Consider the following 27,572-nt stretch of genomic DNA (forward strand, 5'->3'; position numbering starts at 1 on the left):
CCCCCAACGCAGAGCTAACGTGAGAGGGGCAGGGCAGCACGTCACGCCAGCGGAGAGAGCGAAGGAGGCGGGGCGCCGTCCTCCGCCAAGTCCCCGCCCCGCCCCCGTCCGCTGCAGTTTCTGGCCGAGGGACGCGGACGCGAGAGTACGGCAGAGAAACCGCCTCGGACCAACCTTTGTCAGCAAAACTACGGCGCGCCGCAGGGTGCTGCGGAGGGGGCTGGCTTCCACTCCGTGGAAGTCACATGACAGGAAGTAGTCTAGAAGAAGCGGAAGTAGCATGTGCCGGAGGAGGCGGGGGTAACCCAAACTTGGAGGAAAGGCTCGGAGTCGGGCACCCCTAGCAGCCAAAATGAAGGTGAAGATGCTGAGCCGGAACCCGGACAACTATGTCCGCGAAACCAAGCTGGACTTACAAAGAGGTGAGACAAGTTAGGGAGTCACCAGCCTTCAGTCTGGACTCGGCTTCCACCGAGTAAACCTGGGTGAAGACTGACGCTCCAGTCTCTTTCTTTCCCTGTTCCCTTTTGCCAAGGCAAACTTAGTGCAGATAAGGCCGTTGCGGGACTGGGTAGCAGATAATTTCTCCTCAAGGCTCTTTTTGAAGAACTTTTTCTAGTGGTACGTGGGAAAGTTGGTTATGTCTGGAATACTTCCGCCTTCCCCCTTCCAGCGGCTGCTCTCCGATGTTTCTGGCTCCAGTTGCTGAGAAGTGGAACTTGAAAGCCAAACTCGTAGATTCAAGGGTTTGATAGGCTTCTTTAAATCTCTTTCGTCAAAATTACATACTTCTAAATGTGGAAGAGACAAAGGTGAAACTTAAAGCCATCAAGTTTTCTTAATGCTTGTGAAGAAGTTTGATGCGTGAATGGGTAAAATGAAATTAATAAGGCTTCTTTATTGATCTTATTTACTGGTCTGTTCCCCCATTAACATTCTGAATTATAGCGGATCGTATCTAAATGACAAGGGACCAACCATGTGTAAAGAGAATACCAGGTGCAAAGGCCTTCAGGCGGGAATAAAGATAAAGCATACGAGAAGGGCCGTGTCATCAGTATGAGTAAGGGGGATAAACCATAGAAGATGAGGCTGGGACGATACTTTGTTGTTTTGATTGAATAGTAGAGATTATCCAACATATACATGAATAATGCTGAGAGGGGAATATGTGGTCTCTTCTCACAAGATGTTTATGGGTTAAGTATCAAGGTGGTAATATTTCTAAAATGCAAATTAGGTTATATCACCTGGACAAGACATCATCCCTATTCCTTGAACGTCTGGTTCCATCTTCCTTTCACTAGTCACTACTTTTCTTGCAGGTAGCTTACATTTACTCTTGCAGATCTGAGTGCATTTCCGACATTTCTCTTTCAGGCTTCCTGTGGCACACACGCTTTCTCGGTCTACACTAGCTCCTTTCTCTGAACAACAGTCTTTCCATATTTATCTCCCGTGGTAGCCCCTTCCATTTAAAGCACCCTTCTGTGCTTTTTATCACATATTTTCGTGCTGACATCAGAGTGTGTACGTATCACATTGTCTCATGATGATTATTTTGGTTATCTTTTTCATCACACTGAGTTTGCATAGAAGGGAAGAATCCGATTTGTTTCTATACCCACTGTGTCTAGACAGCACCTGGCACATAGTGGTTGCTTTGTAAGTTTATAAATGGAGGAATGAGTAAGTGATTGGCTGGTCATAGACTCTCCACATGAGGAGATTTTTAGTCGTCTGATGTTATTAAGGGTCTTACTTTCTATAGTATCTTCCTATTTCTTTATAGTTTCTGATGGAAGTTTTAATAGCAAAATGGAAAAATAGAAGTATTGGAGCTTTGTGAAACATAAATCAAGGAAGACGTTTGTTACCTTTTTTTTATTCTTTCATTCTTATTTAGGTGTTATTTCCTTGTAAATTTTGACTGAATGTTAGATATAGTACCATTAACAGGGAGTCAGAAAAAAATGACAAGGTGAAGTTGTGGGGTAAGAAGATGCATTTACTTTTTTTATTTTTTATTATTTTTTTAATGTTTATTATTGAGAGACAGAGCATGAGCATGGGAGGGGCAGAGAGAGAGGGAGGCACAGAATCTGAAGCAGGCTCCAGGCTCTGAGCTGTCAGCGCAGAGCCCGACACGGGACTCGAACTCACAAACTGCGAGATCATGACCTGAGCCAAAGCCGGACTCTTAACCCTCTGAGCCGCCCAGGTGCCCCAAAGATGCACTTACTTTTAAACATTAAGCGTTTTTTAGACATGTGGGCTTAGAATTATTTCCTAAGCACAATTATTAACTGAGAACCTGTTTGGCAGCATAGCATAATAGTTAAGAACACCAATTCTGAAATCAGCCTGCTTTGGTTTGAATCCTGGCTTCATCATTTCATAGGCAAGTTACTTCTCTATGCCTCAATTTCCCCATCAGTAAAATAAGAAATAGTAATAGGACTTAACCCATAGGGTCTGGATATTAAGTGAGTTAATATACAGTATTTGGAACGGTGCCTTGTACATTGTAAACTGTTTTTTAAGTAAGTAAACACATGTGGGAAGTGTTCAGTAAATAGTAACTACAATCATAATCATAACACTGTGTGCCTATCAGAGTGATTAGCACTGGAGATGAGTTGTGTTTCCTGCCTCAAAAAGAACGTAGAGCTCAGTTGGGCAAACATTTATCATGCGTTTGTTTTGTGCCAGGCACTGTGCAACACATAAGGAGTAAAGTGAGGAATGTAGTGGAATCCCTGTCCATGAAAGGTTTACGACGCAGTTAAAGAATGTAGTAAGACTTGTAAAAGGAAAAGCTGAGGGTATCTATAGGGTCTAATTATTCTGCAAGATGTATGCCTTCCATGTTTTTCCCGTAGTTTTTTACTGAAAGGTTTCTGAGTGAAAGGTCATCTATTTTTGTATTTTTCACAGTGCTAGGTATAGAACAGTGTTCCTAACAAAGGCTTATTGAATAGCAAATTGAATGATTACTTGAGGAAGGCCATAGGAAATATTAAAAGTGAACTGTTTTATTAAGAGGAGTCATTTTTATTTCAGTTCCAAGAAACTATGATCCTACCTTACATCCTTTTGAAGTCCCGCGAGAGTATGTAAGAGCTTTAAATGCTACCAAATTGGAACGGGTATTTGCAAAACCATTCCTTGCTTCCCTGGATGGTCACCGAGATGGAGTCAATTGCTTGGCAAAGCACCCAAAGAGCCTGGCTACTGTCCTTTCTGGGGCATGTGATGGAGAGGCAAGTGTCATTTCAAACACTGATATTTTAAATTAAAAATAGTTACGTTACAGGTGTTCTTCAGTTTCGTGTTATGGTGGATTTTAATTGGTTCGATTTCATTTTTTTGTCCTATTTTCTGTTAATTCTCAAGAATGAATTGTGTTTGAATTACTACAGTGGTTTCTCATCTAAACCTCAGAAATTAGAAATGTAGCAGCCGAATGCTCAGTTTGACAGTAAACAATAAAGCATGTTTACAGTAGTAAACGTTTTGTGAGGGTTGTTTTTTTTCCTCACAGAGGATGTTATTAATGATTCAACACTTATTTCCACTTTGGCAAGAAGAGAAAGCTTTGAAACACTTTAAATTAGAATCAACAAGAGTACTTAACAGATTGAATTTTCTGCTTGTTGATATACTTATCCATATGCACTGCAGTATTTTAAACCGGAGGATTTTGTTTTTAGCAGTCTGGTGGAGTGAGTCATAGCTTTTTCAGTGTTGAATTTATTTTTCTTGGAATGTAGTATGCCTCTGCCTCAACATTTTATGTTTATAGTTCACGGAAATTTCCTGGTATGCTCTATCATAGGTTAGAATTTGGAACTTGACTAAACGAAAATGTATCCGTACGATACAAGCCCATGAGGGTTTTGTACGAGGAATATGTACTCGCTTTTGTGGGACTTCTTTCTTTACTGTAAGTATGATGCAATTAAGTCATTAACTCTTTTCAACACGTGTAAGACTGATTTAATGTTTCCTGAGTTCCTTTATTCCATGAGGCGTTTGAAGTTTCACAACCCAAAATAAATTTTAAAACTTTGAAAAGTCCTCTTTTCTTTATGTATACTCCAGTCTTCTCCAAAGTTTTTGATCTTTTTAATAAATGATTACTTAACATGTTATTTAACTAACATTCCATAGAACATTGAGAAGTGGGATTAATGTAAGGTGAGGCTGGAAATATAGTTTGGTTTTCTCTGGAAGATTTTCAGGGTTGGGAATCAGTAATTTCTATTTTGCCAGATAGTAAATTATTGAAGGATTTGTGTGTGTGGTTAAGATACACATGAGGTACAGTTTATATTCTAATCATTTTTAAGTGTACATTTCAGTGGCATTAAGTACATTCACATTATTAAGCAACCGTCACCACTGTTTCATCTTCCGAAAACTGAAACTCTGTACTTACGAAGCAGTAACTCCTTATTCCCCTCTGCCTCCAGCCTTTGGTAACCACTATCATACTTTCTGTCTCTATGACTATTCTAAGTACCTCACATAAGTGGAATTAAATAATAGCTGCCCTTTTGTGTCTGGCTTATTTCACTTACCATAATGTCTTCATCCATGTTGTAGCAGGTATCAGAATTTCTTTCTTTTTTAAGATGGAATAACATTCTATCATACATATATACCACATTTTGTTTATCCACCTATCAGTGGACATTTAGGTTGTCTCCACCTTTTGGCTTTTATGAATAATGATACTATAAACATTGGCCTACAAATATCTGCTCAATTTCACTGAAAGTTTTATAATAGGAATGACAGAATCTAAGCTGTGCTTTGAGATAATTAATTTGACAGCAGTAAGTGATCAGTTTACAGGCTGTTTTAATAATTTGAGTAAGCAATAAGGAATCCGTGCTGGGGAGGGAAAATCATAGAAAGTAGTTGTTAGGTTTAAAAACATTTTGGAGGTTTGACAGACTTGACAACTGAGGGGTGCTTAGGAAGATTGCTCTTCCTTCCAGAAATGGAGAAGTCAGGAGTGTCAGAAACTTTAGAGGAGGAGAGTGGGAATGGGAAGGATATGGTATGATGGATGAACTGGACTGCAATGGCCTATTTGAGTGAAGAGGTCTGTCAGACCCTTCTAGATAAAGGTCTGGAGTTCAGGAGGGAAGTCAGAACTAAACTTGGTCTCATCAATACAGGAATAATGATTAAGGCCATGGAATGGTATTATTAGGGAAAAGTGGCAGGGAAAATACAGACATACAGAAATGTCAGAGAAATAGCCTCGGGGAAAGCCTGCCTCTAGGAAGTGGGAGAACTCTGGGAGTAGCCAGAAAGCTAGAAGAGCCTGGAAATGAGCTTAATGTCCCAGGAGGAAAGGGTCGTTGGTTGTGTGAACTACTACAAAGAATGATGAGGATGAAGACAAAGAAATATTTTAGAAACATGAACCTATAAAAAATAGTTAAAGGTCCCGTAATTCTAATCTTTCAGTTTTCACACTGTCGGCAATTTGGTGTCTATGCTTTCAGAAGTTCTGACATGTGTATATGTATACGTATGGCACTTGATGTATACATACACACTAACCAGCCCTGTAAATCTTGAGTAGCATGCTGGCTGCCAGGGCCAGATGGAAAGGAGTAGTGAAGGGAAGAGATGACTTCTGGGAAAGCTTTAAGTATTTGAAAGTGTTGTGTGAAAGAAGAAGTGGACTTTGTGTTGTTCTATGTAGCAGCATTAAGAATAGGTGTTCATGTCAAAAGTTTTGGTTTTGGTGTAGGGAGAAACTTACTTGCTGTCAAAAACCAAAATAAGCTACTTCGCAGGAAATTCAGGTGCTTTTCACTAAAGGGCTTTACACAAGCTTTATGACCCTGTATACCATATGTTGTAGAAGGAATTGCATGGGAAGTTGGAGCAAACTGACCACAGCTACCATCCAGTTAGTTATTCTTCTGAATATATCGATTAGTTTAATATCCCAGAGGATTTACTGGCTGGGTTTTTTTTTGTGTTTTGGTTTTTTTTTTTTTTGAGTGCCTAAAATGAGTAAAGGGTGAAAGATGTTTCATATTCATTATTTACTCCCTTTCTTCAGATATCTTAAAGTCACGTTTGCTTAGGGATAAGACCTGTGAAAACTGCTTGCTGGCAGAATTTCAGCACTTAGTGTTTCAAAAAATGTTTAATCTACAGTGTTGCAAAAGGTAAATCTTTATTACCTAAATTTCATAATATCTACTATACCCCAATTTGTAGCACCAATAGGTCTTTCTTTAGCTTACTCAGCCTTGAGATAAGATATTCTGGCCAGGCACATATTGTTTGGCTCCTCATTTCCACAAAATGTTATTAAACCTTTCTCAGGATTGATGATTTGCTAAGACTTGTACTCAATAGATTGTATAGAGTAGCTTAGTCAATTACAAGGAAGTTCGGTCTTGAGCTTGTGGACGCTGTGAGAAGCTTGGTTGAAAGAAACAGTTTTTAGAGTGGGAATTCTCAATAACAGTTTATCTTGTCTTCCATAAATACTAATATTCCATTGGGTCAAGCCAGATTAGCCAAGACCCCGGTGCCTAAATTACATCTTACTAGCTCTCGGTAGAATTGGCTTTCCAGAATTAAGGTTTTGGTTTGATGCCAGTAGCTCAGATTCAGGTTGTTAAATAAGATACTGCCTTATTAAATACTTTTTTCTATTATAAGGATGTTAAGGATTCTGTTAGCATCCTCAACAAAAGAAATTCCTATTTGACCTTAGTACCAAAACTTCTCTCCTAATTACCCTTCTATTCTGATATCATGGGCACTATGAATTGTTTTGCAGGAAGGGTTTCCCTTTTGAATTTGCTGTAAGGAAAGAGCTAAATTTATACTCTCTCATACATAAATACATATTTTTGTTAATATTTTTATTTAAGAAGTAGATGTAGATTGCATATAACATAAACGTAAAAAATGAGAAAGTTAACGTATCCTGTATTTCTGCTTTTCGGGAAAACTAGTGGTTTGGTGTATATATACAATTGTTTATACCCTACGTATGATTATCTTATGTTTTTAATCCCAAATTAAGTTATATTGTGCATTCAGTTTTGCAGCTTAGTTTTTACTTAATATCTTGAATATATCTACCACATACCCAAGTCTAAGTTACCATTGTTACCTTGCTGTGATTGGGCTAAGACATCAACGCCCTACTCCTCATGGCTTTTTCACCATCTGCGTAACTGTCAGTTCAGTGAAAAGGCAAACGATGTCTTTACAATATCATGAAAATAGTTTTGACCTTGTGGACCCCTGAAAAATTCTCAAGCTCCTTCAGAGGTCTGCATTTCATGGCTTGAAAACCAGTGAGTTGATGGTTTTTGGAATCTTATGTCATGCAAAGAAGTACTTTACCCATGCCAAGGTTAAAAAAATGACTTCTCTTTAGTATCTTTATATTTTGTATTTAATTTTTTACATTTAAAATTATGTGAAATTTTATTTTTATTTCTTTAAGGCTTTTTAAAACTTTTTTTTAAATGGTTTTAGAGAGAGAGAGCGCACACACACGCTCGTGAGTGTGAACAAGCAGGGGAGGGGCAGAGAGAGAGGGAGAGAGAGAATCCCAAGCGCTGTCAGCACAGAACCTGATGCAGGGTCGAACTCATGAACCGTGAGATCATGATCTGAACTGAAATCATGAATCAGAAACTTAACCAACTGAGCCACCCAGGCACCCCTGGAATTTTATGTTTATGTCACGTATCAGATTGGTTCAAACTTTTTAATGAGTAACATGATATCAAAATACCATTTTATTATAATTCATTTTTCTTCCTAATTTGAAATGCCATCTTTTTTACAGTATGCTTTTTTTTTTTTTTTTTTTTTGCCAAACTTATGACCTTTGTTCGTGCTCTCCTTCTGCTCTACTCACACTGTCTTATTTTAATTTTATGTACTGTATGTATTTGTCACAAATCTTTACTATAACATTTTGGGATATTAACGTATCAGTAAATACAATACTGGAAGTATACGGGATGTGCATTTTTTAAAATAGAGATGTTTATCATTTGATGTATATGTTAGCATGTTTACAGTTTATAACGGTTGTCCATTATCATCTTAATAATAAATGTTTCTAGGTTGGTGATGACAAAACTGTGAAGCAGTGGAAAATGGATGGACCAGGCTATGGAGAAGAGGAGGAACCGTTGCATACAATATTAGGAAAGGTACAAAAAAAAAAATTGACTTATATTTGCTTATTAAAATTCTTCTCTTTTACTAAAATTATTTCAGAATTTTAATTTGAAAAAAAGATGTAAATGAGACTTGAGCCTGCAATAATTGACCTATTTTAAGCAATATTTAATGCAGTTTAAGGTCCTTTGCAGCTGAAGAATTTGAATGGTTCTTTGGTGTTCATTGTATTGGGTTTAGTTTCTGCGTTTAGCTAAAGGATGCAGTGAAACATTTTCTGTGGCAAGTCCATGGGAGAAAATCTATACGAAAAATAATGCTTCAGATTCTCTCTGATTTATATTATAGATCTTATACAAAACTCAGAATGTCTTACTTGAAAGAACCCCTTAGGCAGTGAAGAGGTATTATAATATGATACTTTTCGTATAAATCTCATTGATATTTCTGACAACATTATTCTGCAAATCAGGCGATATGGTTTAGTTATAGCTTAAGTGTAATTCAGATCATGTGGCCTACCTGTGTTTTATAATGTTTACATTTTGATACTAAGCAAACTTCTAAAGTTCGATTTAATCTTGAAATATATGCATTTTAAAAATCAGTTTGCCATTTCAGTATCATGTTGGTATATATTTAAGTTCTGCTCTTCAGATTGTTTTTAAAGGCACATAGAGGTGGGACATGAGTATACGATGGAAATAATTGGCAAATCAGTAATTCCTAAAACAAAATTGGTTTCCCTCTTGTAAAATGTCTTTTCTCCAGGAGTTCCAAATATTTTTGAAATATTTCATCTTAACCTCTATATTTGTGGTAGTGGGGATTAAATCTTACTATGGAAAAGTTTGTCAGACTTGCCTTCATAAATAACAATTGGAAGCCTGCAGATGCTGCTAAGAGTTCTTAAAAGCCTAAAGTATTGGCTAAATATTTCCCTCTTATTTGCTTTGCAAACATTTTTTTACCACATAGTACAAAGACAAATTTTAATCTGGCCCTGAATAGATCTTTTAAGTGGATATCAAAATTTATGACATTTTATTGATTTTAACAATATTAGCATCCACCCTTGCCAGCTTTATTCCTCCCCCTAAATTTTAATCCAATTGTTGGTTTCTGTTTTTCTGCCTGGGAATCAGTACTTCACGTGTTAAATGTGGAACTAAATATTTTAGACCTTACCTTTGCATTTCATTAATTGGTTCCAACCAAGGTCCTTCAAATACCCAATGATGATTTAAGGATTACTTCGGTGATAAGTATTTAAATTTAAATACATCCCCTGTTAATGTTTTTTCCAGAAGGTGTGATAAGAATCCTCACCTTTTATGGTACTGTTTCCTCCTTTAAGGAAAGGCTTCGAAGAAGTTTCTTTGTAAATAGGGACTTTTTCTTATAAAAAAAAAAAAAAATGAGAGTATTATTTAAAATATTATGTAGATTTGAAATGTTAATGATAAATCCATTTATAACAACATCTTTGCTTTTAAAGACAGTATATACAGGGATTGATCATCACTGGAAGGAAGCTGTTTTTGCCACATGTGGACAGCAAGTAGACATTTGGGATGAACAAAGAACAAGTCCTATATGTTCAATGACCTGGGGATTCGACAGTATAAGCAGTGTTAAATTTAACCCGATTGAGGTAATGCTTCTTTTTGAAATATGTTCTGCTTACTCTTTCCTTATTTAATAATTTTAGCTCTGTTTAGGAAACTTTTGAGTGTGTGTTATAAGAATTTTTTTTTTTTTTTTTTTTTTTTTTTAAATCTTAATGGGCTTCTGGCATTTGGTTAGTTCTCCAGATTGTACCTGAGTTCTGATACCTTTGGTCAGATCTTGACGTGTTTGCCCACTTTATACACCGTTACACCAGTGTTACACTCCGTTACAGGAGGGTGTGTGCATGTGCTCATAAGTAAGTTCTGGTGAAACTTCAGTTTTACTCATGCCTTCAAAACTCATGTTCCACAGATTACATCATTGTACCTTTGGGAAAATGTTCATTTCTTAATTCTCTTCAAGGTCAGAAGAGGCATTTGGCATTGTTTTCTCTTGTAAGTGACGAGGGCACTAATGGTTTATAGTAATGATTACTATCCTGCATGATGATAGTTCATTTTTCTTTGCTCAGAAGTCTAATATGATGATTCCTAAGTCCTTCCAGGTCTAAGGAAAGAGTTGGAGATTAACCACTACTTATTGGTTACTCAGGTCTGAATTTAGGAAAGGAGGCTGCCCTAAAGCCTAGATTAATCTAGCCTTTGGACTTCAGACCTTTCCATGAGCTATTTCTGAATACGTAACAGTAGGTAAACTCATTGTCCAGAAGACTCAGTAAAGATGCCTTTTCCCCCGCAGAAAAAAAAGGAAATTGCTTCATGTATAGCTAATCTTAGAAGTTAGTAGGAAATTAGCACGTTAGATGGTATGTTAGATGGTATTAAAGAATAAATAACCTGATATGTAAGTTTTATACTCTCAGACACCCGAGCTGGTAAAGTGGAAGAAAGGTTAAGTCAAAGTAGCAGGGTATAAAATTGTTTGTATGAAGTATTGGAACGTGAGATGCTGTAGTTTGATGAGAGTTTGGCCTTGTGGTGCTGCTGAGAAGTCATACCGTCAGAGGACACCCTTCCTGCCCTGAGCATATACCTTTCTGCACACTTCTGAGAGAGTCTACAGGTCTAGAGCAGGGGTTGGCAAACTATGGTTCGTGAGCCCACTGTCTGTTTTTATAAATCAAGTTTTGTTAGAACACAGCCATACCCTTTTGTTTACATATTGCTTGTAGCTGCCTTTCTGCTATGACAGCAGAATGACCCATGAGGTCTAAAGTATTTGCTGTCAGGTCCTTTACAGAAAACGTTTGCTGATCGTTAGTCCAGAGTATTTATCAGTACTATATCTTTTTCACTCCGTCGTCTTTTGGTTGTAGAAGTGAGATATGGCCTGAAGTGCAAGTCAGCTTTGCAGAGCCAGGCCAAGGTGACAATAGACAGAAGCAGGTGGCGACAAACACAAGCCATTTTTAGGAACATTTTGTGTCCTACTTGGTGTGGAGCTAAACTGGAAATGTATTTGGTGCTGGTGTACCTTGGCATTGACCTTATACAAGTCACACTCCTTCTCTATATTTGTTTCTTTATTTTTAAAATGAGATTAATTAGATCTTTCAGTATACATTATAGGTTTGTCATGAGGGTAAAACGTGATAAAAATGTGAATATTTTTTAAAGATGCTACCCAAATTTAAGATGATGTTACTACTATTAAAAAAATAAACAGAACAGAGATATTGATTTCTACTTCTGCGAGAGATAAACAGTATCTTGCTTGTCTATTTTGGTGAACACCTGTGTCAGAAGAGCTGATGATTAATTCCAAAATCATAATTAGTTATTAGTGATGACATAGTGACCATGTTTTTCAAACTTGCCTGTGTAACAGCTATATTTGTTCAGCCATGTGGTTTTATTTATTTTTTCTTTAAATTACCCTTATGAACTGACTTAGTGGTAGAAACAAATGGTATGCTTGTCTCTCATCCTATACTAAACTTAATGGGAAGGGGATGTGGCTGTAAACAAATGGAGTATATTTGTCTCCTCTAATCATTAATAATTAATATCCTGTTAAAATATTGAAGCCTAGCATTTTGATAAAGCCAAAAATTTTATGCTGAGTATTACCACATTTTATAGTGTAAAAGTCGACTTTCAGTCTAGGTAGAATTTTTTGCTTTGCTCAGATTAAGGTCTCATAAACTTTTAGAAATGGAACCTAGTCAGACCTTGGTTTCTTGAGAAACCAAGAAAAGTTGAAAGGAGTCACTAACTAGGGGAAAGTCTCTGAGGAAGTGATTTAAAAAGGAAGGTTTTGGAAAGGACTGAGTTCATGGATGTAGCATTAGCTTTATGATGTTTTATTTGAGCTGTGTACACACACAGAGTAGGAGTTAGCTGGTCATGCAACTGTGCAGTAAATAACTCTTCTTGTTCCTCCTACACTTATAGTAGGAAGTGATAGGCAGAAGCCAAGAGTTATGTCAGGAACCATGAGTAAGGAGGCCTGGTGGGACTCAGGCCCTGCTGGTAGGTAGGGGGCTTGATTTCATATAATGCCAAGGGTCAGTTATATCAGCACCTTCAATACTACTATGACTGACTTATAAACGTTTGAAACATCTTGAAACAATTGGACAAAGAATAGGCCTAGTTTATAGAAAGTTAATGAACATGAGGAAATGTTTACTGAAAAGCACTAGTTTATATAATTAGGAAATATTGCCATACAGAAATGAACTTCTAAATGCCACTACTTAATGCTTCCAGTTGCAGTGAAATGGACATATTTCCACACTGCAGTGTATATTGATACAGCTCTTTGGAAAACAATTAGTCCTAAACATCAAAAGCCATAAAATTATTCATGCTTTTGTTTAAAAATTTTTTTAGGTGTATTTATTTATTTATATTTTATTTTATTTTTGAGAGAGAGAGAAAATGAGCAGGGGAGGGACAGAGAGAGAGGGGTGGGTAGAGAATCCAAAGCAGGCTCTGCACTGACAGCAGAGAGCCCAGTGTGGGGATCAAACTCCAAACCGGAAGATCATGACCTGAGTTGAAGTAGGACATTTAACCCACTGAACCACCCAGGTGCCCTATATTTATTTATTTTTTGAGAGAGAGAGAACAGGTAAGCAAGTGGGGGGGGGGGGGCAGTGAGAGAGGAAGAGAGAGAGAAACCCAGGAATTCTCCACACTGTCAGTACAGAGCCTGATGCAAGGCTCAGACTCAGAAACCTTGATACCATGACCTGACCCAAGATCACGAGTCGGATGTTTAACCAACTGAGCCACCCAGGCACCCCTGTTCATACTTTTTTTTTTTTTTTTTAAGGTTTATTTATTTTTGAGAGAGGGAGTGTGAGTGGGGGAGGAGCAGAGAAAGACGGAGACAGAATCAGAAGCAGGCTCCAAGCTCTGAGCTGTCAGCACAGAGCCCAGCGTAGGGCTCAAACTCACGGTGAGATCATGACCTGAGCCAGTCGGACACTCAACCAACTGAGCCACCCAGGCACCCCAATACTTTTTGATTCAGTAATCCACTACTGAAATTTTAACCTTATAAAAAGAAGAATTGGCGTTTATGAAAATGTTATCTGAAGTGTTATTGATAATACTGAAAAATAGGAAATAGGTCTAAGTTGAAGAATGGATAAATAAAATGTGTTCAGTTGTAAAAAGAACACAGATTTATCTGTACACTGCAACACTACCTTGTAAAATATACACAGGGGCATTTAGCAGTGAAAATACTTGACTTGGGGTGCCTGGGTGGCTCAAGTCGGTTAAGCAACCAACTTTGGCTAAGGTCATGATCACATGATTCATGAGTTTGAGTCCCGCTTTGGGCTCTGTACCGATAGCTCAGAGCCTGGAGCCTGCTTCGGATTCCATGTCTCCCTCTCTGTCTTCCCCTCTCCCCCAACTCACACTCTCTCTTTCTCAAAACTAAAATAAATAAAAAGAAGATACTTAACTAAGGTTGCTGAGATTGAGTGATTCATTGTACTCTCTTAAAATGGACTTTAATGTTATAAATTTGTATCTTAAACATTAAGGGTAATTGAATCATTTGTTCATTGAATGGACATGGTTTGCTGCCAAGCTTGGCTTTTAACTGGAGATGGTTGTACTTATTTTTCAGACATTTCTCTTGGGAAGTTGTGCTTCTGATAGGAATATAGTACTATATGACATGAGGCAAGCTACTCCCCTGAAAAAGGTGAGTTTCAGTTTCTTTTCCGCTTTTACAATTGTTAATGTGTTCTTCTATGGAGTGAGTAACAAAAAATATGGAACAAATATTTTTCTCTTAATTAAATTTTTTTTCATATGTTTTTAGAAGCCAAAGTGATCATAATGGCATTCTCTCAGGCGCCTGTTCCTTTTTAGAGACCCTTACATTTTCACTAGGTATTGTATCCTAGTTATCTTTGTATTTTCTTTAATGCCAGGAAGTTTTAGGTATCTAATTCAGACTTAACGGAGTTCAAAGTTCTTTTTAAAAAAATTTTTTTTAGTGTTCATTCATTTTTGAGAGACAGAGCCAGAGCGTGAGTGGGGGAGAGGCAGAGAGAGGGAGGCACAGAATCCAAAGCAGGCTCCAGGCCCTGATCTGTCAGCACAGAGCCTGATGCTGGGCTCGAACTCACAAACTGCGAGATCATGACCTGAGTTGGATGCTTAACCGATTCAGCCACTCAGGTGCCCCACTGAGTTCAAACTTTTTAAGTGTTGCATCCCATTACTTCGCACACCATGATTATCATATGATACGTATAGTATTCTGTTCCAGAACATTTTGCAACTGACTCACATAACCAGCTTTATTTGTTTAATTACATGCTGTTTTATTTAGATAAATAATATCTTGTCCAAGGTGGCAGATTTCCCAGCAGTCATTCTAGGACTTAGATATCAAAGCTAATACAACCTTAAGCTGACTATCGACAGAGAAATGTATTGTCAGTAAAGAGAAGAGTGCCATTGTAAGTACGTATAAAGTTGATTTCAGGTGCTCCAAATCTGAGGGTGCAGAAGGGCCTAGACACCATTCATGTGCCATGAGGCCATTGTGATAATCCACATGGAAAAGAAATGCTTTTAATATTTTTGTTGTTCCTAAACCATTTTCACAACATGTAATAAATTCCAAAATATTAGAAATGGAGTACATTCCTTAAAGTTTCAACTATATAAATATGATCATCTTTCCAAATTACCGCTTTAATCATTTCACTCCTTCATGATGATCTAGTGGGCACATCTCACGTGAACTTTGAGACCTTTAGACCTTGAGCAGGTAGCTTAATCTTTGTTTCTCCTATAAAATGATGATATTAATAATTACTTTCCAGCACATTGGTGAAAATAAGACATGGTATTTTAAACATTTAGCAGAATGCTAAGATGAAATCTAGTGTGATAAGTAGTAGTTTCTGCCTCCTCTGCCCTTCATTCTCTGTTTTTTAATGGCGTTCCATAACTTTAGGTTGAAGGAAAGAACTATAGCCTGGTTTTCAAGGCCTTCCAAATCTGGTCCCTATTTGCATTCTATTTATTTGTTTGTTTCAGTCAGTAAGAGAACATTTAAATAGGGGTTGTCCTAGGCAGGTCACCTTGATGAATGCAGAGATGCTATTTTTTATTCTTTGTTCTGTATACTAGACTATCATTGTTTCTTCTATTTTTTCCTCTCCTCAATGTACTAGATCTCAACCAGGGGTGTCTTTTTAAAAATGTGGGAGAGGCATTATAGAGACTGGCATTTAGTGGACAGGTGCCTGAGAGGCTAAACATCTACAGTGGACAGTTACACACAACACACGATCATCCTGTTCAGAATGCTAGCAGTGTTCTTGTTGAGAAACACTAATATACTGTTCCTTCACAGGTCAGCTCAAGTCGTACTTCTCTTTTGAAACCTTTCTTCTCCTCTTAAACCCTAAAGTCATTAATTTTGCCCCCAATTTGATACTTGATCATTTACTGTTTCTTTGTTAATATTTTAGTATTTCTTATGTATATCTCCTTTTCCTGACTAAACTCAATAATAAGTTATTTGAGGTTGAGGGACCATTAAGTAGTTTTATATTTTTCAGTATCTACTACTCTGTGTACTCAGGAAACAATTATTGATTGATTTCCTTTCCTATTGCATGGAGCTGAGTACTGTGCACATGACGGGTGTTTGCTAAATACGTGCTTAAATCAGTGAAAAAGAAGGAAAAGAAATGAAGTGGGAGATTTATCCATTTGAGAGGGAATTGATTTCATGGTAATGGGTTACTGTATTCTGCCTTTCCAGGTCATCTTAGATATGAGAACAAACACAATTTGTTGGAACCCTATGGAAGCTTTCATTTTTACTGCAGCAAATGAAGATTACAAGTAAGTTTTCTTCTTTTTATAACTTGCTTATTTCTATCAGAAATGGCTCAATTGGATAAATCATACTAATGAAATATGTTTTCATAGGTAGTAGTTCTTGATATACAAGGTAGAAAATGGTCATTTGTTTCGCTCAAAAGTATATATATTTCCCAAATTGGGGAAGAACTTGTTAGAAAAAAAAATTGAGTTTTCAAAATGATACAGACCAGGAACAGAAAACTGATCTGAAGACCAAATCCTGTCTGCTGCCTGTTTTCGTAAATACTTTTATTGGAATATAACTGTGTTCATTTATGTATTGAATATGGGTCCTTTTGTGCCATAGTGCCTTAGTTGAGTGGTTGCAGAAGCAGCCATGTGGCTCACAAAGTTGAAAATATGTATAATCTGGCCCTTTCTAGAAAAAATTGGCTGCTTTCTGCTTTACACCATGCAAATAATGACTGAACCATACATGTTTTAATAGAAACTAAAAATATTTGCCTACAGGGGTACCTGGGTGATTCCGTTGGTTAATAAGCACTTGACTCTTGGTTTCAGCTCAGGTCATGGTTCGTGGGATCCAGCCCCACATCAAGCTCTGAGATGACAGCATAGAACCTGCTTCGGATTCTCTCTTTGTCTGTCTGTGTGTCTGTCTGTCTGTCTCTCTCTCTCTCTCTCTCTCTCCTCTCTCTCTCTCTGTCCCTCCCCTGCTCTTCCTCCCTCTTTCTGTTTCTCTCTTTTTCTCAAAATAAACATTAAAAAAAATATTTACCTACAAAATCTGTAGCTCTTCACAAGCTGATGCTCATGTAGTCATGTTATCAGCATCACTATTACTTCAGCAAGACAAAAGGAAAAATACAGTTTCAATTTTTACCCTAACATTTACAGATATGTTATTCTATGACTCCACGTAAAGGTGACTTAGCCTTACGTTTTTGACCTAGATGGAATTTTATGATCCCTATGTATCGCCTTAAAACTTGGCATTTCACATTGGCTGTCTTATGTTATCTTTTCAGTGTCCCTATAAGGGAGGTAGGACATGTATGTTATCCCCTTTTTAGAGATGAAGATGTTAAAGCTGGGAGTTTAATCTTAGGGAGGAAAAAGTGTCTTTTCTTTTCTTTCTTTCTTTCTTTTTTTAAATCCAAAGCGTGTGTTGTAGTGTAATGCTTGTGGTAGATTCTTAACACATGTTTTTTTGAGAAGTTGGAAGTTTCTCATTGGATTGAACTTTAGATCTTCTGTATTTAAGTTCTTTTTCTTTCCACTATTATTATTTGTGAAAACATAAATTAGCTCAGAAATAGGATTTATTACACGAAGTTTTAGTGGTACCAACTAAAAACATCTATTATGGTTTTCTGTACTCAAACTCAGTTGAATTCTCATTAGCAAGGAATATCAAACCAAATTAATTGAAGCTCTTTTAGTCTTTATCAACGTTTTGAAATTAAATGGCCTTATTCCAGTTAAAAGAAATAATATAATATTTTGCTGACCAGCCTTATTAAGGTTTCTGAAGTTTGTTCTAATTAGCTATTTTGGCAAGATACCTTTTTTACAGACCCCTGGGCTTTCTCCATTCTTGCCTTGGAAAGAATTTCATATGGCACCTGAAACAAAGAGCACATCACTTATAAGGGGTGACTGTTTGACTACTATAATTGCTCTTACTTGAAAGTGATCTTGCCATAGTATATATTTTTTATATTTTCTTTCTTTTATTGCCTGCTAAATAGTCTAATAATTCTGAACTCGAAACGCAAGTTGAAGTCTAGACCCAACCAGTAACTGCTGTAGAAATTTGGAGTAGGCATGTAAACTAACTTGTGCCATAGTCTCATCATCTATAAGATAATAGAGTTGAAATAGATGATCCCTAAAGAATCCTATAACACCAAACTTTGTGTATGTAAACATTGTCTATCCAAATGGATTCATTTGCTTAGATTTTGAATAAGTTCTTAACATTTTTCTTGGGTAGAGATTAAAACAGAATTTACTAAAAAAACAGAATATGCTGAAACAAAGCAAAGCTGGTTGACAACCACTGCTCTAGAGAAGGAAAATAAACAAAGCAGTTGTCAACTCAGAAATGTAACCTCAGAGATCAGTATGGCATTGGCTGACAATCCTGTGATATGTTGGGGTATTTAAAGTTTATTTATTTTGAGAGAGAGGGGGAGAGATAGGGAGAGAGAGAGAGAGAGAGACAGAGAGAGACAGAGAGAGAGAGAGAGAGAAAGAATATCCCAAGTAGGCTTCTAGGCTGACAGCGTGGAGCCCAATGCAGAGCTAGACCTGTGAGATCATGACCTGAGCTGAACTCAAGAGTAGGACATTAAACCGACTGAGCCACCTGGCACTATGGTTGAGAGATTTAAAAAAGAACAATGACTTGTCTCTTGAGAATTTTATGTTATTGGGGATATTTTGTCAGTAGCATGAGTGACTTCTTGCAACAATTGTGTTAAAAAAATATTCTTTTTGAAGTGACATCAATTTTTTAAACATTTTGATATAATATTGGGCTTATTTAAAAGTTGCAAAAATGGTGTGTGGTAGCCAGCTTCCCTTAATGTTAACATCTTACGTAACCATAATGGAATTAGGAAAACCAAGAAATTAATATTGGTACAATACTATAAACTACAGACTTTATTCCATCACTAGTCATTCCATTAATATTCTTTGTCCATTCTAGCATCCAGTGCAGGATCCCACACTGCATTTGATTGTCATGTCTCCTTTGCTCAGTTTGTGACTGTTCTGAATCCCCCCAATCTTTTATGACCTTAGTACTTTCAAAAAGGATTTACTTGTCAATTATCTTGTAGACTGTCCTTAATTTGGGCTGACTGATGTTTTCTCATTATTTAGATTGAGATTTTGCATGTTTTACAAGAATACCACAAAACTGATGTGACCTTCTTGGTTCATCACTTTGGGGTACATGATGTCACTCTAATTACCGGTGGTGTTGATCTTGATCACTTAGGGTGGTATCTGCCAAGTTTCTGCATTGTAAAGTTACTATGTTTTTCCTTTTGTAATTCACATTTATCTTTGGGGAGATACTTTGAAATTATGTAGATATCCTGTTTCTCCTCATACTTTTGCTCAGTAATCTTAGCATCTTGAAGTGTTTTGATATTTGGAACTTGACTACAGTAATGCTCTCTTATTATTGTCTGTTGTGCATGTTGGCTCATTTGAAGCATTATTCTTTTAGCTATTGATTAAGGGTGTTTAAATCTTGAAAATCATGATTTTTTTTTTTTTAGCCAACCGTGCATATAGTTTTCTAATTTTTAGTATGCCCTTTGGAAAAGCCATGGTCACTCTTACATATCACTAATAAAAGTGGAACTTTATTGGAAATGTTTTGTCAACTTAAAAATCTTAAAAGTGCTCTTGCTTTTGGATTTAGTAATTTACTTATAGGAATTTGTCCAGATTTAATTAAGTCTGTTCCACTCAAAGATTGAATTTCAAAAATTCAAATACTGGCATTTCATTGAAATATTATTTAAAATTGAAAGTTGGAAATTTTTTATTAACAAATTATAAGCAAATGTATTTAAATAAATTTTTAAATAATTATGTTCTTTTAACTTATTTAAATAATATGTGACCATAAGTGCTTATAATATGCTACATGAAATATGAGACTACAGAGCTTTATACAATATTATCAATTTTGTTAAAAGTATGTGTTTAAATATTAGCATGGTGAAAAGCTTAGACGTAATTACATGGCACTAACTGATATTCTCTGGGCGGTAGAATTAAAGGTAGGTTTTGTACTCTGTACTTTTTTGAAAGTTTCACATTTTCTACAATGAGATTTATGTTTATGAAGATAAAAGTGTTTAAGTGTAATCTTAAGGAATAAGAAAAACTGGTAGTATTTTTCCCAATCCCTTAGCTTCCATGTAAAGAGGCTGTATATTTAGATGTGTGTAATTTGGCTAATGGTCTTAGTTTCATTAGTACCACATATGCTTCTTTATAGACACTTGTATGAAATAATTTAAAAATTCTTTTACAGCTTATATACTTTCGATATGCGTGCACTGGACACTCCTGTAATGGTACATATGGATCATGTATCTGCGGTGCTTGATGTGGATTATTCTCCCACTGGGAAGGAGTTTGTGTCTGCTAGTTTTGATAAATCTATTCGAATCTTTCCTGTGGACAAAAGTAGAAGCAGGTATGTGACTACCAATAAACCATTTGTTTGATTTTTTTTCTTGTCTTTATCATCAGTCCTTTATCTTTTTTGAAAGGTTATTTGGTTATGTGTATAGGGTAGAATTCAACCCAGATATTGTGACTTGGGATACCAGCTTGCACTGTGTCATCTATGGGCAAAAAGCCTACTGGGCAATTTCTTTCATGGAATAGAAACCCTAATTTCCTGTGTAAGATAATAGCCTCTTGTATAGTGTGCTGTGGTTTACAAAGCACTTTCACGCATATTCTTGTTCTTTGGTAATGCTTTATATGTGTTGGGGAAGCATATGCAAAGCAAAACCCAATTAAGCTGGAGGAAATTTCCCCATAAAAAATGGTAATTAGGGAGCCTAGCTGGCTCCACGCAACTCATGATCTCAGGGTCATGAGTTTGAGCCTCATGTTGGGCATAGAGATTACTTAAAAATTGTTTTGTTTTAAATGATAATTAAGATGCACCTAGGTAGCTCAGTCAGTGTCCTGCTCTTGATCTTGGCTTAGGTCATGTTCCCATGGTTCATGGGATCGAGCCCCGCATCAGGCTGCACAATGACTGCACGGAGCCTGCTTGGGATTCTATCCCCCTCCCTCCCTCCCTCCGTCTCTCTTTCTCTCTCACCCCCCTCCCCCACTCACACACACATGCATGCTCTCTAAAATAAAGTTGTAAAAAAATGATAAAGTAGTATAGTGGTGTTGCTCACATGTGAAGATATGACTGTCTGCATTTTGATACAATAATAATATTGATACTAAGATTTAAAATTAATCCAAGTGAACGTTCTCTCTAAAATAGCATATAAATATATATATACAGCACATGCATACATAGACATCTATACGTATACTTGATTGAGTGTCCTACTCTTGCTTAGTGGAATTCAAGCTCAGTAGGGAGAAGATGGACTTGCTGAAAGATAACAGAGTGATTGGAGGTAGGAAAGGAAAGGAGAGGAGTGATGGAATCTGGGAGAGGAAAGAAGACAGAACGTGTGTAATGAGGGTGGGAGCTGATGATTTGTGCCAGAGGACAGCAACGTGGAGCTGGTAGAGCAGTTTACCCAGCTTCATAAAGATTGATGGTAGCAGAGTTGTTCGGGGATCCTTCCTTCACTTAAAAAAAAATCTAGAGATTATTCACTTTGGTGTTGTAATGACACAGTCTGGAGAAGTCTCACCATTTTAGTGCAGTGATGAGAATTTTGATCACTACTTCCGCTGATAACTAGCCTAGCTTCTACAGTGCTGAAGCTTTTGGAGTCTTTTGAAAGAATGACGTTCATTTTCAGAGGCATGTTGTGTCCTTCTCCTGATTCACCGTTGTTCTGTTCCAGCAGGGTCAGCACTAGGACGCATCTGAGTGAGGTGCCTCGGTGCAGAATTCAAGGAGGTACTGGTTGTTAGGGGTGTGCAGGTGCCAGCCCCACATCTGTACTGCACCTGCTTCACCTTAGTCCCAGCCTTGTTTCCGAAACAAAAGATCTTTCAGATAGCACCTCCTGACAGTCCAGCAACTCATCCACACCTTTTTCGGTGATAGCCAGCCTGCTTTGTTTAACTCTTTGGTGTTTTTACTTGCGATAGTTGCATCTTTCTACCCTGTAATTTGTGGGGTCCATACTGATTCCTCACCCTTTTGGTATCGTTGATTACTAGCGTATCATTGTCATCATCATTGTGTATCTGATTAAAAAGGTGCTTGGGGGTGCCTGGGTGGCTTAGTCGGTTGAGTGTCAGACTCTCGATTTTGGCTTAGGTCATGATTCCCCAGGATCGTGCAGCCCGGCGCCGGGCTCAGCGCTGAGGTGTGGAGCCTGCTTAGGATTCTCTCTCCCCACCTCTGCCCGTCTCCCCTGTTTGCTTGCTCTCTCTCTCTCTCTCTCTCTCTCTTTAAAAAAAAAAAAAAAAAAATTAAAAAAAGATGCCTGAATCAAAAGCATATCGACTAGAGTGTTGTGATGATTTTGATCTTCACTCCATCCTCTCCACTGTAGAACTCCTGGTGTTGGTTTCCGTATGGCTGTTGCCTCGTTTACAACTTGATATTCTGCAGACTGTCATGAATGGTTTGTTGGGATTATTCAGTCAGGCCCAAGGCAGGGCCGATAGTTTCTATTCTTACATCCCTAGAAGATACCAAGAAGCAAGGGAATGTGGCCTTCCATTATTTTCTTTGCATCAGAACCTCCAAAGGTGGTAGGACAATACTTTTCTAACATGATGAATAAGCAGGCACAAAGAATGGGAAAAGAACAAGAAAGACAAAGAGCATTTAGGATGTTTAGACACCTATGATCTCAAGGCCTTTGCAGCTGAGTTCAAGCTGAATTATTGCAAAGCCACTGTGGGCAGCCAAATGTAGGTCTGTCTAAAAAGCTCAAGTAATTCCAAACTTGTATGGAGTAAGGAATTATGCCCCATTTCCAGGGAATTGTCTGTCTGCTGATGTCGTTTGGAGATTTTTGTAATCACAGTGGTAGTATATGCTACTTGTTGGATTTAGATGTAAGTGGTATTTCCTCTGACCTTTGCCTTCATCTGCTTAAAAGTTAGTTTGAGTTAATTCTGCGGTCTGCTCTATCTGGTTCATTACAAACCCTCAAATAACATAGCTAGTGCTTTGAAGAATCTTTATTTTTAAAATGTTTTTCTTTGAAAGACCTTAAAATGGTTAAAGTGTATTTTTAAAGTAAACTTTTAATAGATTATTAAAAGCTGCAGGTAAGTCAGTATTTGAAATCAGGCTCTTTCCCCCCCAAAGTTTATTTTACTTATTTTGAGAGAGAGAGCAAGTAGGGGAGGGGCAGAGAGAGAGGGGGAGAGAGAGAATCCCAAACAGGCTCCGTGCCGTTGGCACAGAGCCCAACACGGGACTTGGGGCTTGATCTCATGCATAACCTGGGCCCAAACCGAGAGTCGGATGCTTAACTGACTGAGCCACCCAGGTGCCCTAAAATTAGGCTTCTGTTGGGATTTCATTCAATATTTACTAAGCAAACAAGTAAATGACTGGCATTCATATGGATTAATTTTTTTTTTAATTTTTTTTTTTTTTTTTTTTTTTTTGAGAGAGAGAGAGGGAGACGCAGAACTTGAAGCAGGCTCCAGGCTCTGCATTTGTTAGCGTGCGGTGCTTGAACTCACAAACTGTGAGATCATGACCTGAGCTGAAGTTGGATGCTTAACTGACTGAGCCACCCAGGCACCCCTCACATGGCATAATTTGACTGTATACTAAAGAACATAAGTTTTTAAAATGTATTTATCTCCTAACAGTATCACATATAGTGAGCTTCGTAAACATGCATAAACAAATCTAGAAAAACTCTGCATAGTTTACCATTAAAGAGGATCTATTTTGGTTAAGTGATTAATCACTAGATTTGATTGGTCTAATACATGAAGAGATTATTTTTAATGGTTACTGAAGCCTGATTGAATTTTCTATCGTTTAAATTCATTATATTGCTAATGAAAAAAGGAGCCTCTTAAATAGGTGAGATTATGAGAACTGAATCTTATAAAAGCAGAGCATTGGAAGGAGAAGAAAAAGTCTATCTCCTCTAGTTTTCATTTTCATAGGATATTCTTTCTAACCGTCCTTCCCCTTTCAGAAATAGATTTCTTAGGGTTTCTGTATATGTTCACTTAAGTGCTTAAAACATTTCCGTTAGAAACAGTGTAAAAAACTAGTTTTGTGAGTGTATTTCAGATATTTTTTATAAATCTGGATTCTGTTTAGTCTGGTCATCATGTATGAGTATTCTTTTTCTGTGCAGAGTATGCTGAGTTTGTTTCCTTTCTCGCTCATCTGCGTTTTGAATCATCTAACCCAGATGTGGAAAATTCATTTCTCCAAAAGCCTCTATTTTTCCTGACCTTGTCTTTTACTTGTTTTTTAATGCTCTCTCAACACTTCCCAATATAGTGTCTTCTGTGAATTCACTTAGCGTGTTTCACAGCCTTTCCAGATAGGTATGATATTTTACATCTCCATTTATTAAATGATTCTTAATTCATCAGACACTTCTGTAACCCTCCCTTTCTGTTCACACATGGAAATCATCTACTCTTACTTCATTTAAGTGAGGTTTTTAAACAATTTAACCAAAACAGAAATCAGACATTAGGCTCATTGTATAAGGATGTGCTCTTTGAATGCCATTGCATTTATTTTATTTTGCAGTAAAATGGGGGGGAAAAGTGATTGTTTACCCGCATTGATTTGGAAGGAGGGAGATAATTGATTTCTTATTTAAAAAAAAAATTTTTTTTTAATGTTTGTTTTTGAGAGAGAGAGAGAGAGAGAGAGATACAGAGCTCGAGAGGGGAGGGCCAGAGAGAGAGGGAGACACAGAATCTGAAGCAGGCTCCAGGCTCCGAGCTGTCAGCACAGAGCCTGATGCGGGGCTTGAACTCACCAACCGTGAGATCATGACCTGAGGTGAAGTCGGACGCTTAACCAACTGAGCCATGCAGGCGCCCCTGATTTCTTATTTTTAAAAAACTGTAGCTCAGCATATTTTACTTGTGTTATCAGTCTTCAGTAATTTTGTGAACTTCTCCGGGCATCTAGTTTTGCTTAGTTTATATTTATTTTTCTTATTGGATTGTAATTTCTCTGAGGACAAGAATTTTTTTTCTAACTCCTTAGCACAGAACCTTGTTATATTAGTTCAATAAAGGTACATAAAAATTAATTTGAATTTCCCTTTTATATTCTCTTCAGACTCAAAAATGCTACCCAGATACTTGATGGGCAGTGGTTAAAGAAACTCTGTATCAAAATCCTAATTTTACCTTAATTCCTCTTCTGTAGGGAAGTCTATCACACAAAGAGAATGCAACATGTTATCTGTGTAAAATGGACTTCTGACAGCAAATATATTATGTGTGGATCTGATGAAATGAACATTCGTCTGTGGAAAGCTAATGCTTCTGAAAAGTTGGGTGTGGTAAGAGATCCCATTTTCTTTCATTGTCGTAAAGCTAGTTTCTAATTTAGTGGGTATGATTATATTGTAAGGAGAATTTATTTGAAGTACTTTATTTTGATCAAACTGGCATAGTTGTGATAAAAAGAAATGTTAGCAACAAAACAGACAAGGCTGCATTGAGATTTACCTTTTTCATGTTACAGACACCTCAAAGACCTTTGTTAATTCAAATGTTTGGTAATATTTGAGCCTTCTTGATTCTTTGTTTTTTCCTTGAGATAAGGAGAGAAGGTGTAGAGACTAGAAGATTAGAACTGAGAATGCCTATTCTGTTAAAGGAATAGTAATCAGGCGCATCAAACGCTTCAAGTCCCTGTGAGGTCTTTTAATATCAAAGACAGTGAAATGCTAACTTCAAAAAAAATACAGAAAGCTTCAGACTATAAAAAAAAAGATTGAAAGAAGCAATAACAAATATTATCATTGGCTAGCTGTCTCTGGGTTATGGGGTTATGGTTGGCTTTTGTTTTGTTTTTGATGTTTTTCTAAATGTTTCATGTTTAATATTAGAAACATTCAGAGTGTTTATATCAGCAACAAATACTGAGTTTAAAAAGGAAAGTTTAAACGTGAGTTATTTTCTCCTTAGCTCCAATAGGAAAATCACGATATGATAAACGGCTCTTAAAGACAATTTTATTTTAGGTTTAATGATTGGGAAGTATTATACTATGCCTAGTTTTCAATTCATTGTAAGTTCCTTTAAATCATATCATCCTTAACATTGTTAAATGAAGCCTTATTATTATAGAATTGAATGCTTTTTTTTCCTGTGTTCACAAGTTATTTTCACCCCCCCAGAATGTTGAGGGATTAACTTAGGTGCTTTTTCTATGTTATTTATGTCTAGAGAAGGTCCAATTCAGTGGTCCACACAGCCTATTTCCTCAGCACTGATGTTGTCACTTGGTGGCATCTGTCTACATTGTACGTACTGCCCAAAAGGAAATTCAGTGTTAGCAGAGATGATATTTCTAACCTGACCTCGTAAAGGGTAGAATTACATTGGCAATTTCGGTTGCATGTCCTAGAAGTTTAATTTTTGTAGGAAAGGGTGCTTCCTAGCTTTGTTATTTGAAGAAAAACAACACGGCATTCATTGAATTATCAAAATACATTTTTCCAGCTTACATCACGAGAAAAAGCAGCCAAAGATTATAACCAGAAATTGAAAGAGAAATTTCAACATCATCCTCATATAAAACGCATTGCTCGTCACCGACATCTACCAAAATCCATCTACAGTCAGATTCAGGAACAGCGCATCATGAAAGAAGCTCGTCGACGAAAGTATGATTTGGGGCATTTGATTCTATTTCAGTACCCTTTTCTAACTTCCCCCTCTCGTCTCACCGAAAATAAACCAAACCCTACCTTTCGAGGGAATAGTTGATGTTATGCATTAGAGATGTTTTTGAACACTTCCCTGAGCTTTTATTTTTTTTTTTCTTTTTCCTGGTAGAAGGAAGAAGCAATGATTATCAGAGAATTTTCATTACCTAGTTTTGAAATTATGTTGAAAGGGCAACCAGTAAAACTGAATTCCATCAAAATGAGAAAGCATTTCTGCTCATACTAGAGACACTTGTAAATCATGTTTTAAAAAATGATTTCTAATGAAGCTGTAATTAAGAGGTATTATATATTTTCCAAGTTAAAGAATGCAGAGAACTCATAGCACCCATTTCTTAAATAAAAATTTTCTGATATGCTTCATCATAGAATTGTGGATCTAAAGCAGAGCTCCCACCGCCAGTTTCCTCGTAGAATTATATAAAGGACACTGTTATATAATAAGAGAAGCGATTAAATAAGTTAACAGAAGTTGGTATCTAGGTACTTTTTACCCAGTCTGATTGTGAAAACGTTTTTTTTTCAACAGGGATTTTTTTAGTGAAAGAAAAGACTGATTTTTCTGAGACCGTTTTTTTTGGCTAAGGTGATTTCTCATAAGCTTGCTTATATATGTATATTTTGTTTTTTTCTAGGGAAGTGAATCGTCTCAAACATAGCAAGCCTGGATCTGTATCGATTGTGTCAGAGAAGAAGAAACACATAGTGGCAGTTGTGAAATAACGCTTGGTATTCCTACCGATCCTGATACATGATGATTTGTTACACTTTGATTTGCAAATGTAAATAAAAATACTGGCTCTAGAATAAAAACGAACAGTTCAGTTTAGAG

The 27,572-nt window shown here is 37.0% G+C and overlaps 1 protein-coding gene across 1 annotated transcript; it reads left to right on the forward strand.

Moving 5' to 3' along the window:
• Positions 1-105: 105 nt before the first annotated feature.
• DCAF13 (DDB1 and CUL4 associated factor 13) lies at positions 106-27,550 on the forward strand. The gene is made up of 11 exons (XM_015534711.2): positions 106-422; positions 3,064-3,263; positions 3,839-3,946; positions 8,133-8,222; positions 9,689-9,844; positions 13,912-13,989; positions 16,075-16,157; positions 20,203-20,367; positions 25,210-25,345; positions 26,514-26,677; positions 27,376-27,550. The coding sequence occupies exons 1-11, from the start codon at positions 353-355 to the stop codon at positions 27,461-27,463; spliced, it is 1,338 nt and encodes a 445-aa protein (XP_015390197.1). The 5' UTR covers positions 106-352; the 3' UTR covers positions 27,464-27,550.
• The last annotated feature ends 22 nt before the right edge of the window (positions 27,551-27,572 follow it).

This window comes from Panthera tigris, chromosome F2 (genome assembly GCF_018350195.1).
Source record: "Panthera tigris isolate Pti1 chromosome F2, P.tigris_Pti1_mat1.1, whole genome shotgun sequence".
Classification (NCBI taxonomy): domain Eukaryota; kingdom Metazoa; phylum Chordata; class Mammalia; order Carnivora; family Felidae; genus Panthera; species Panthera tigris.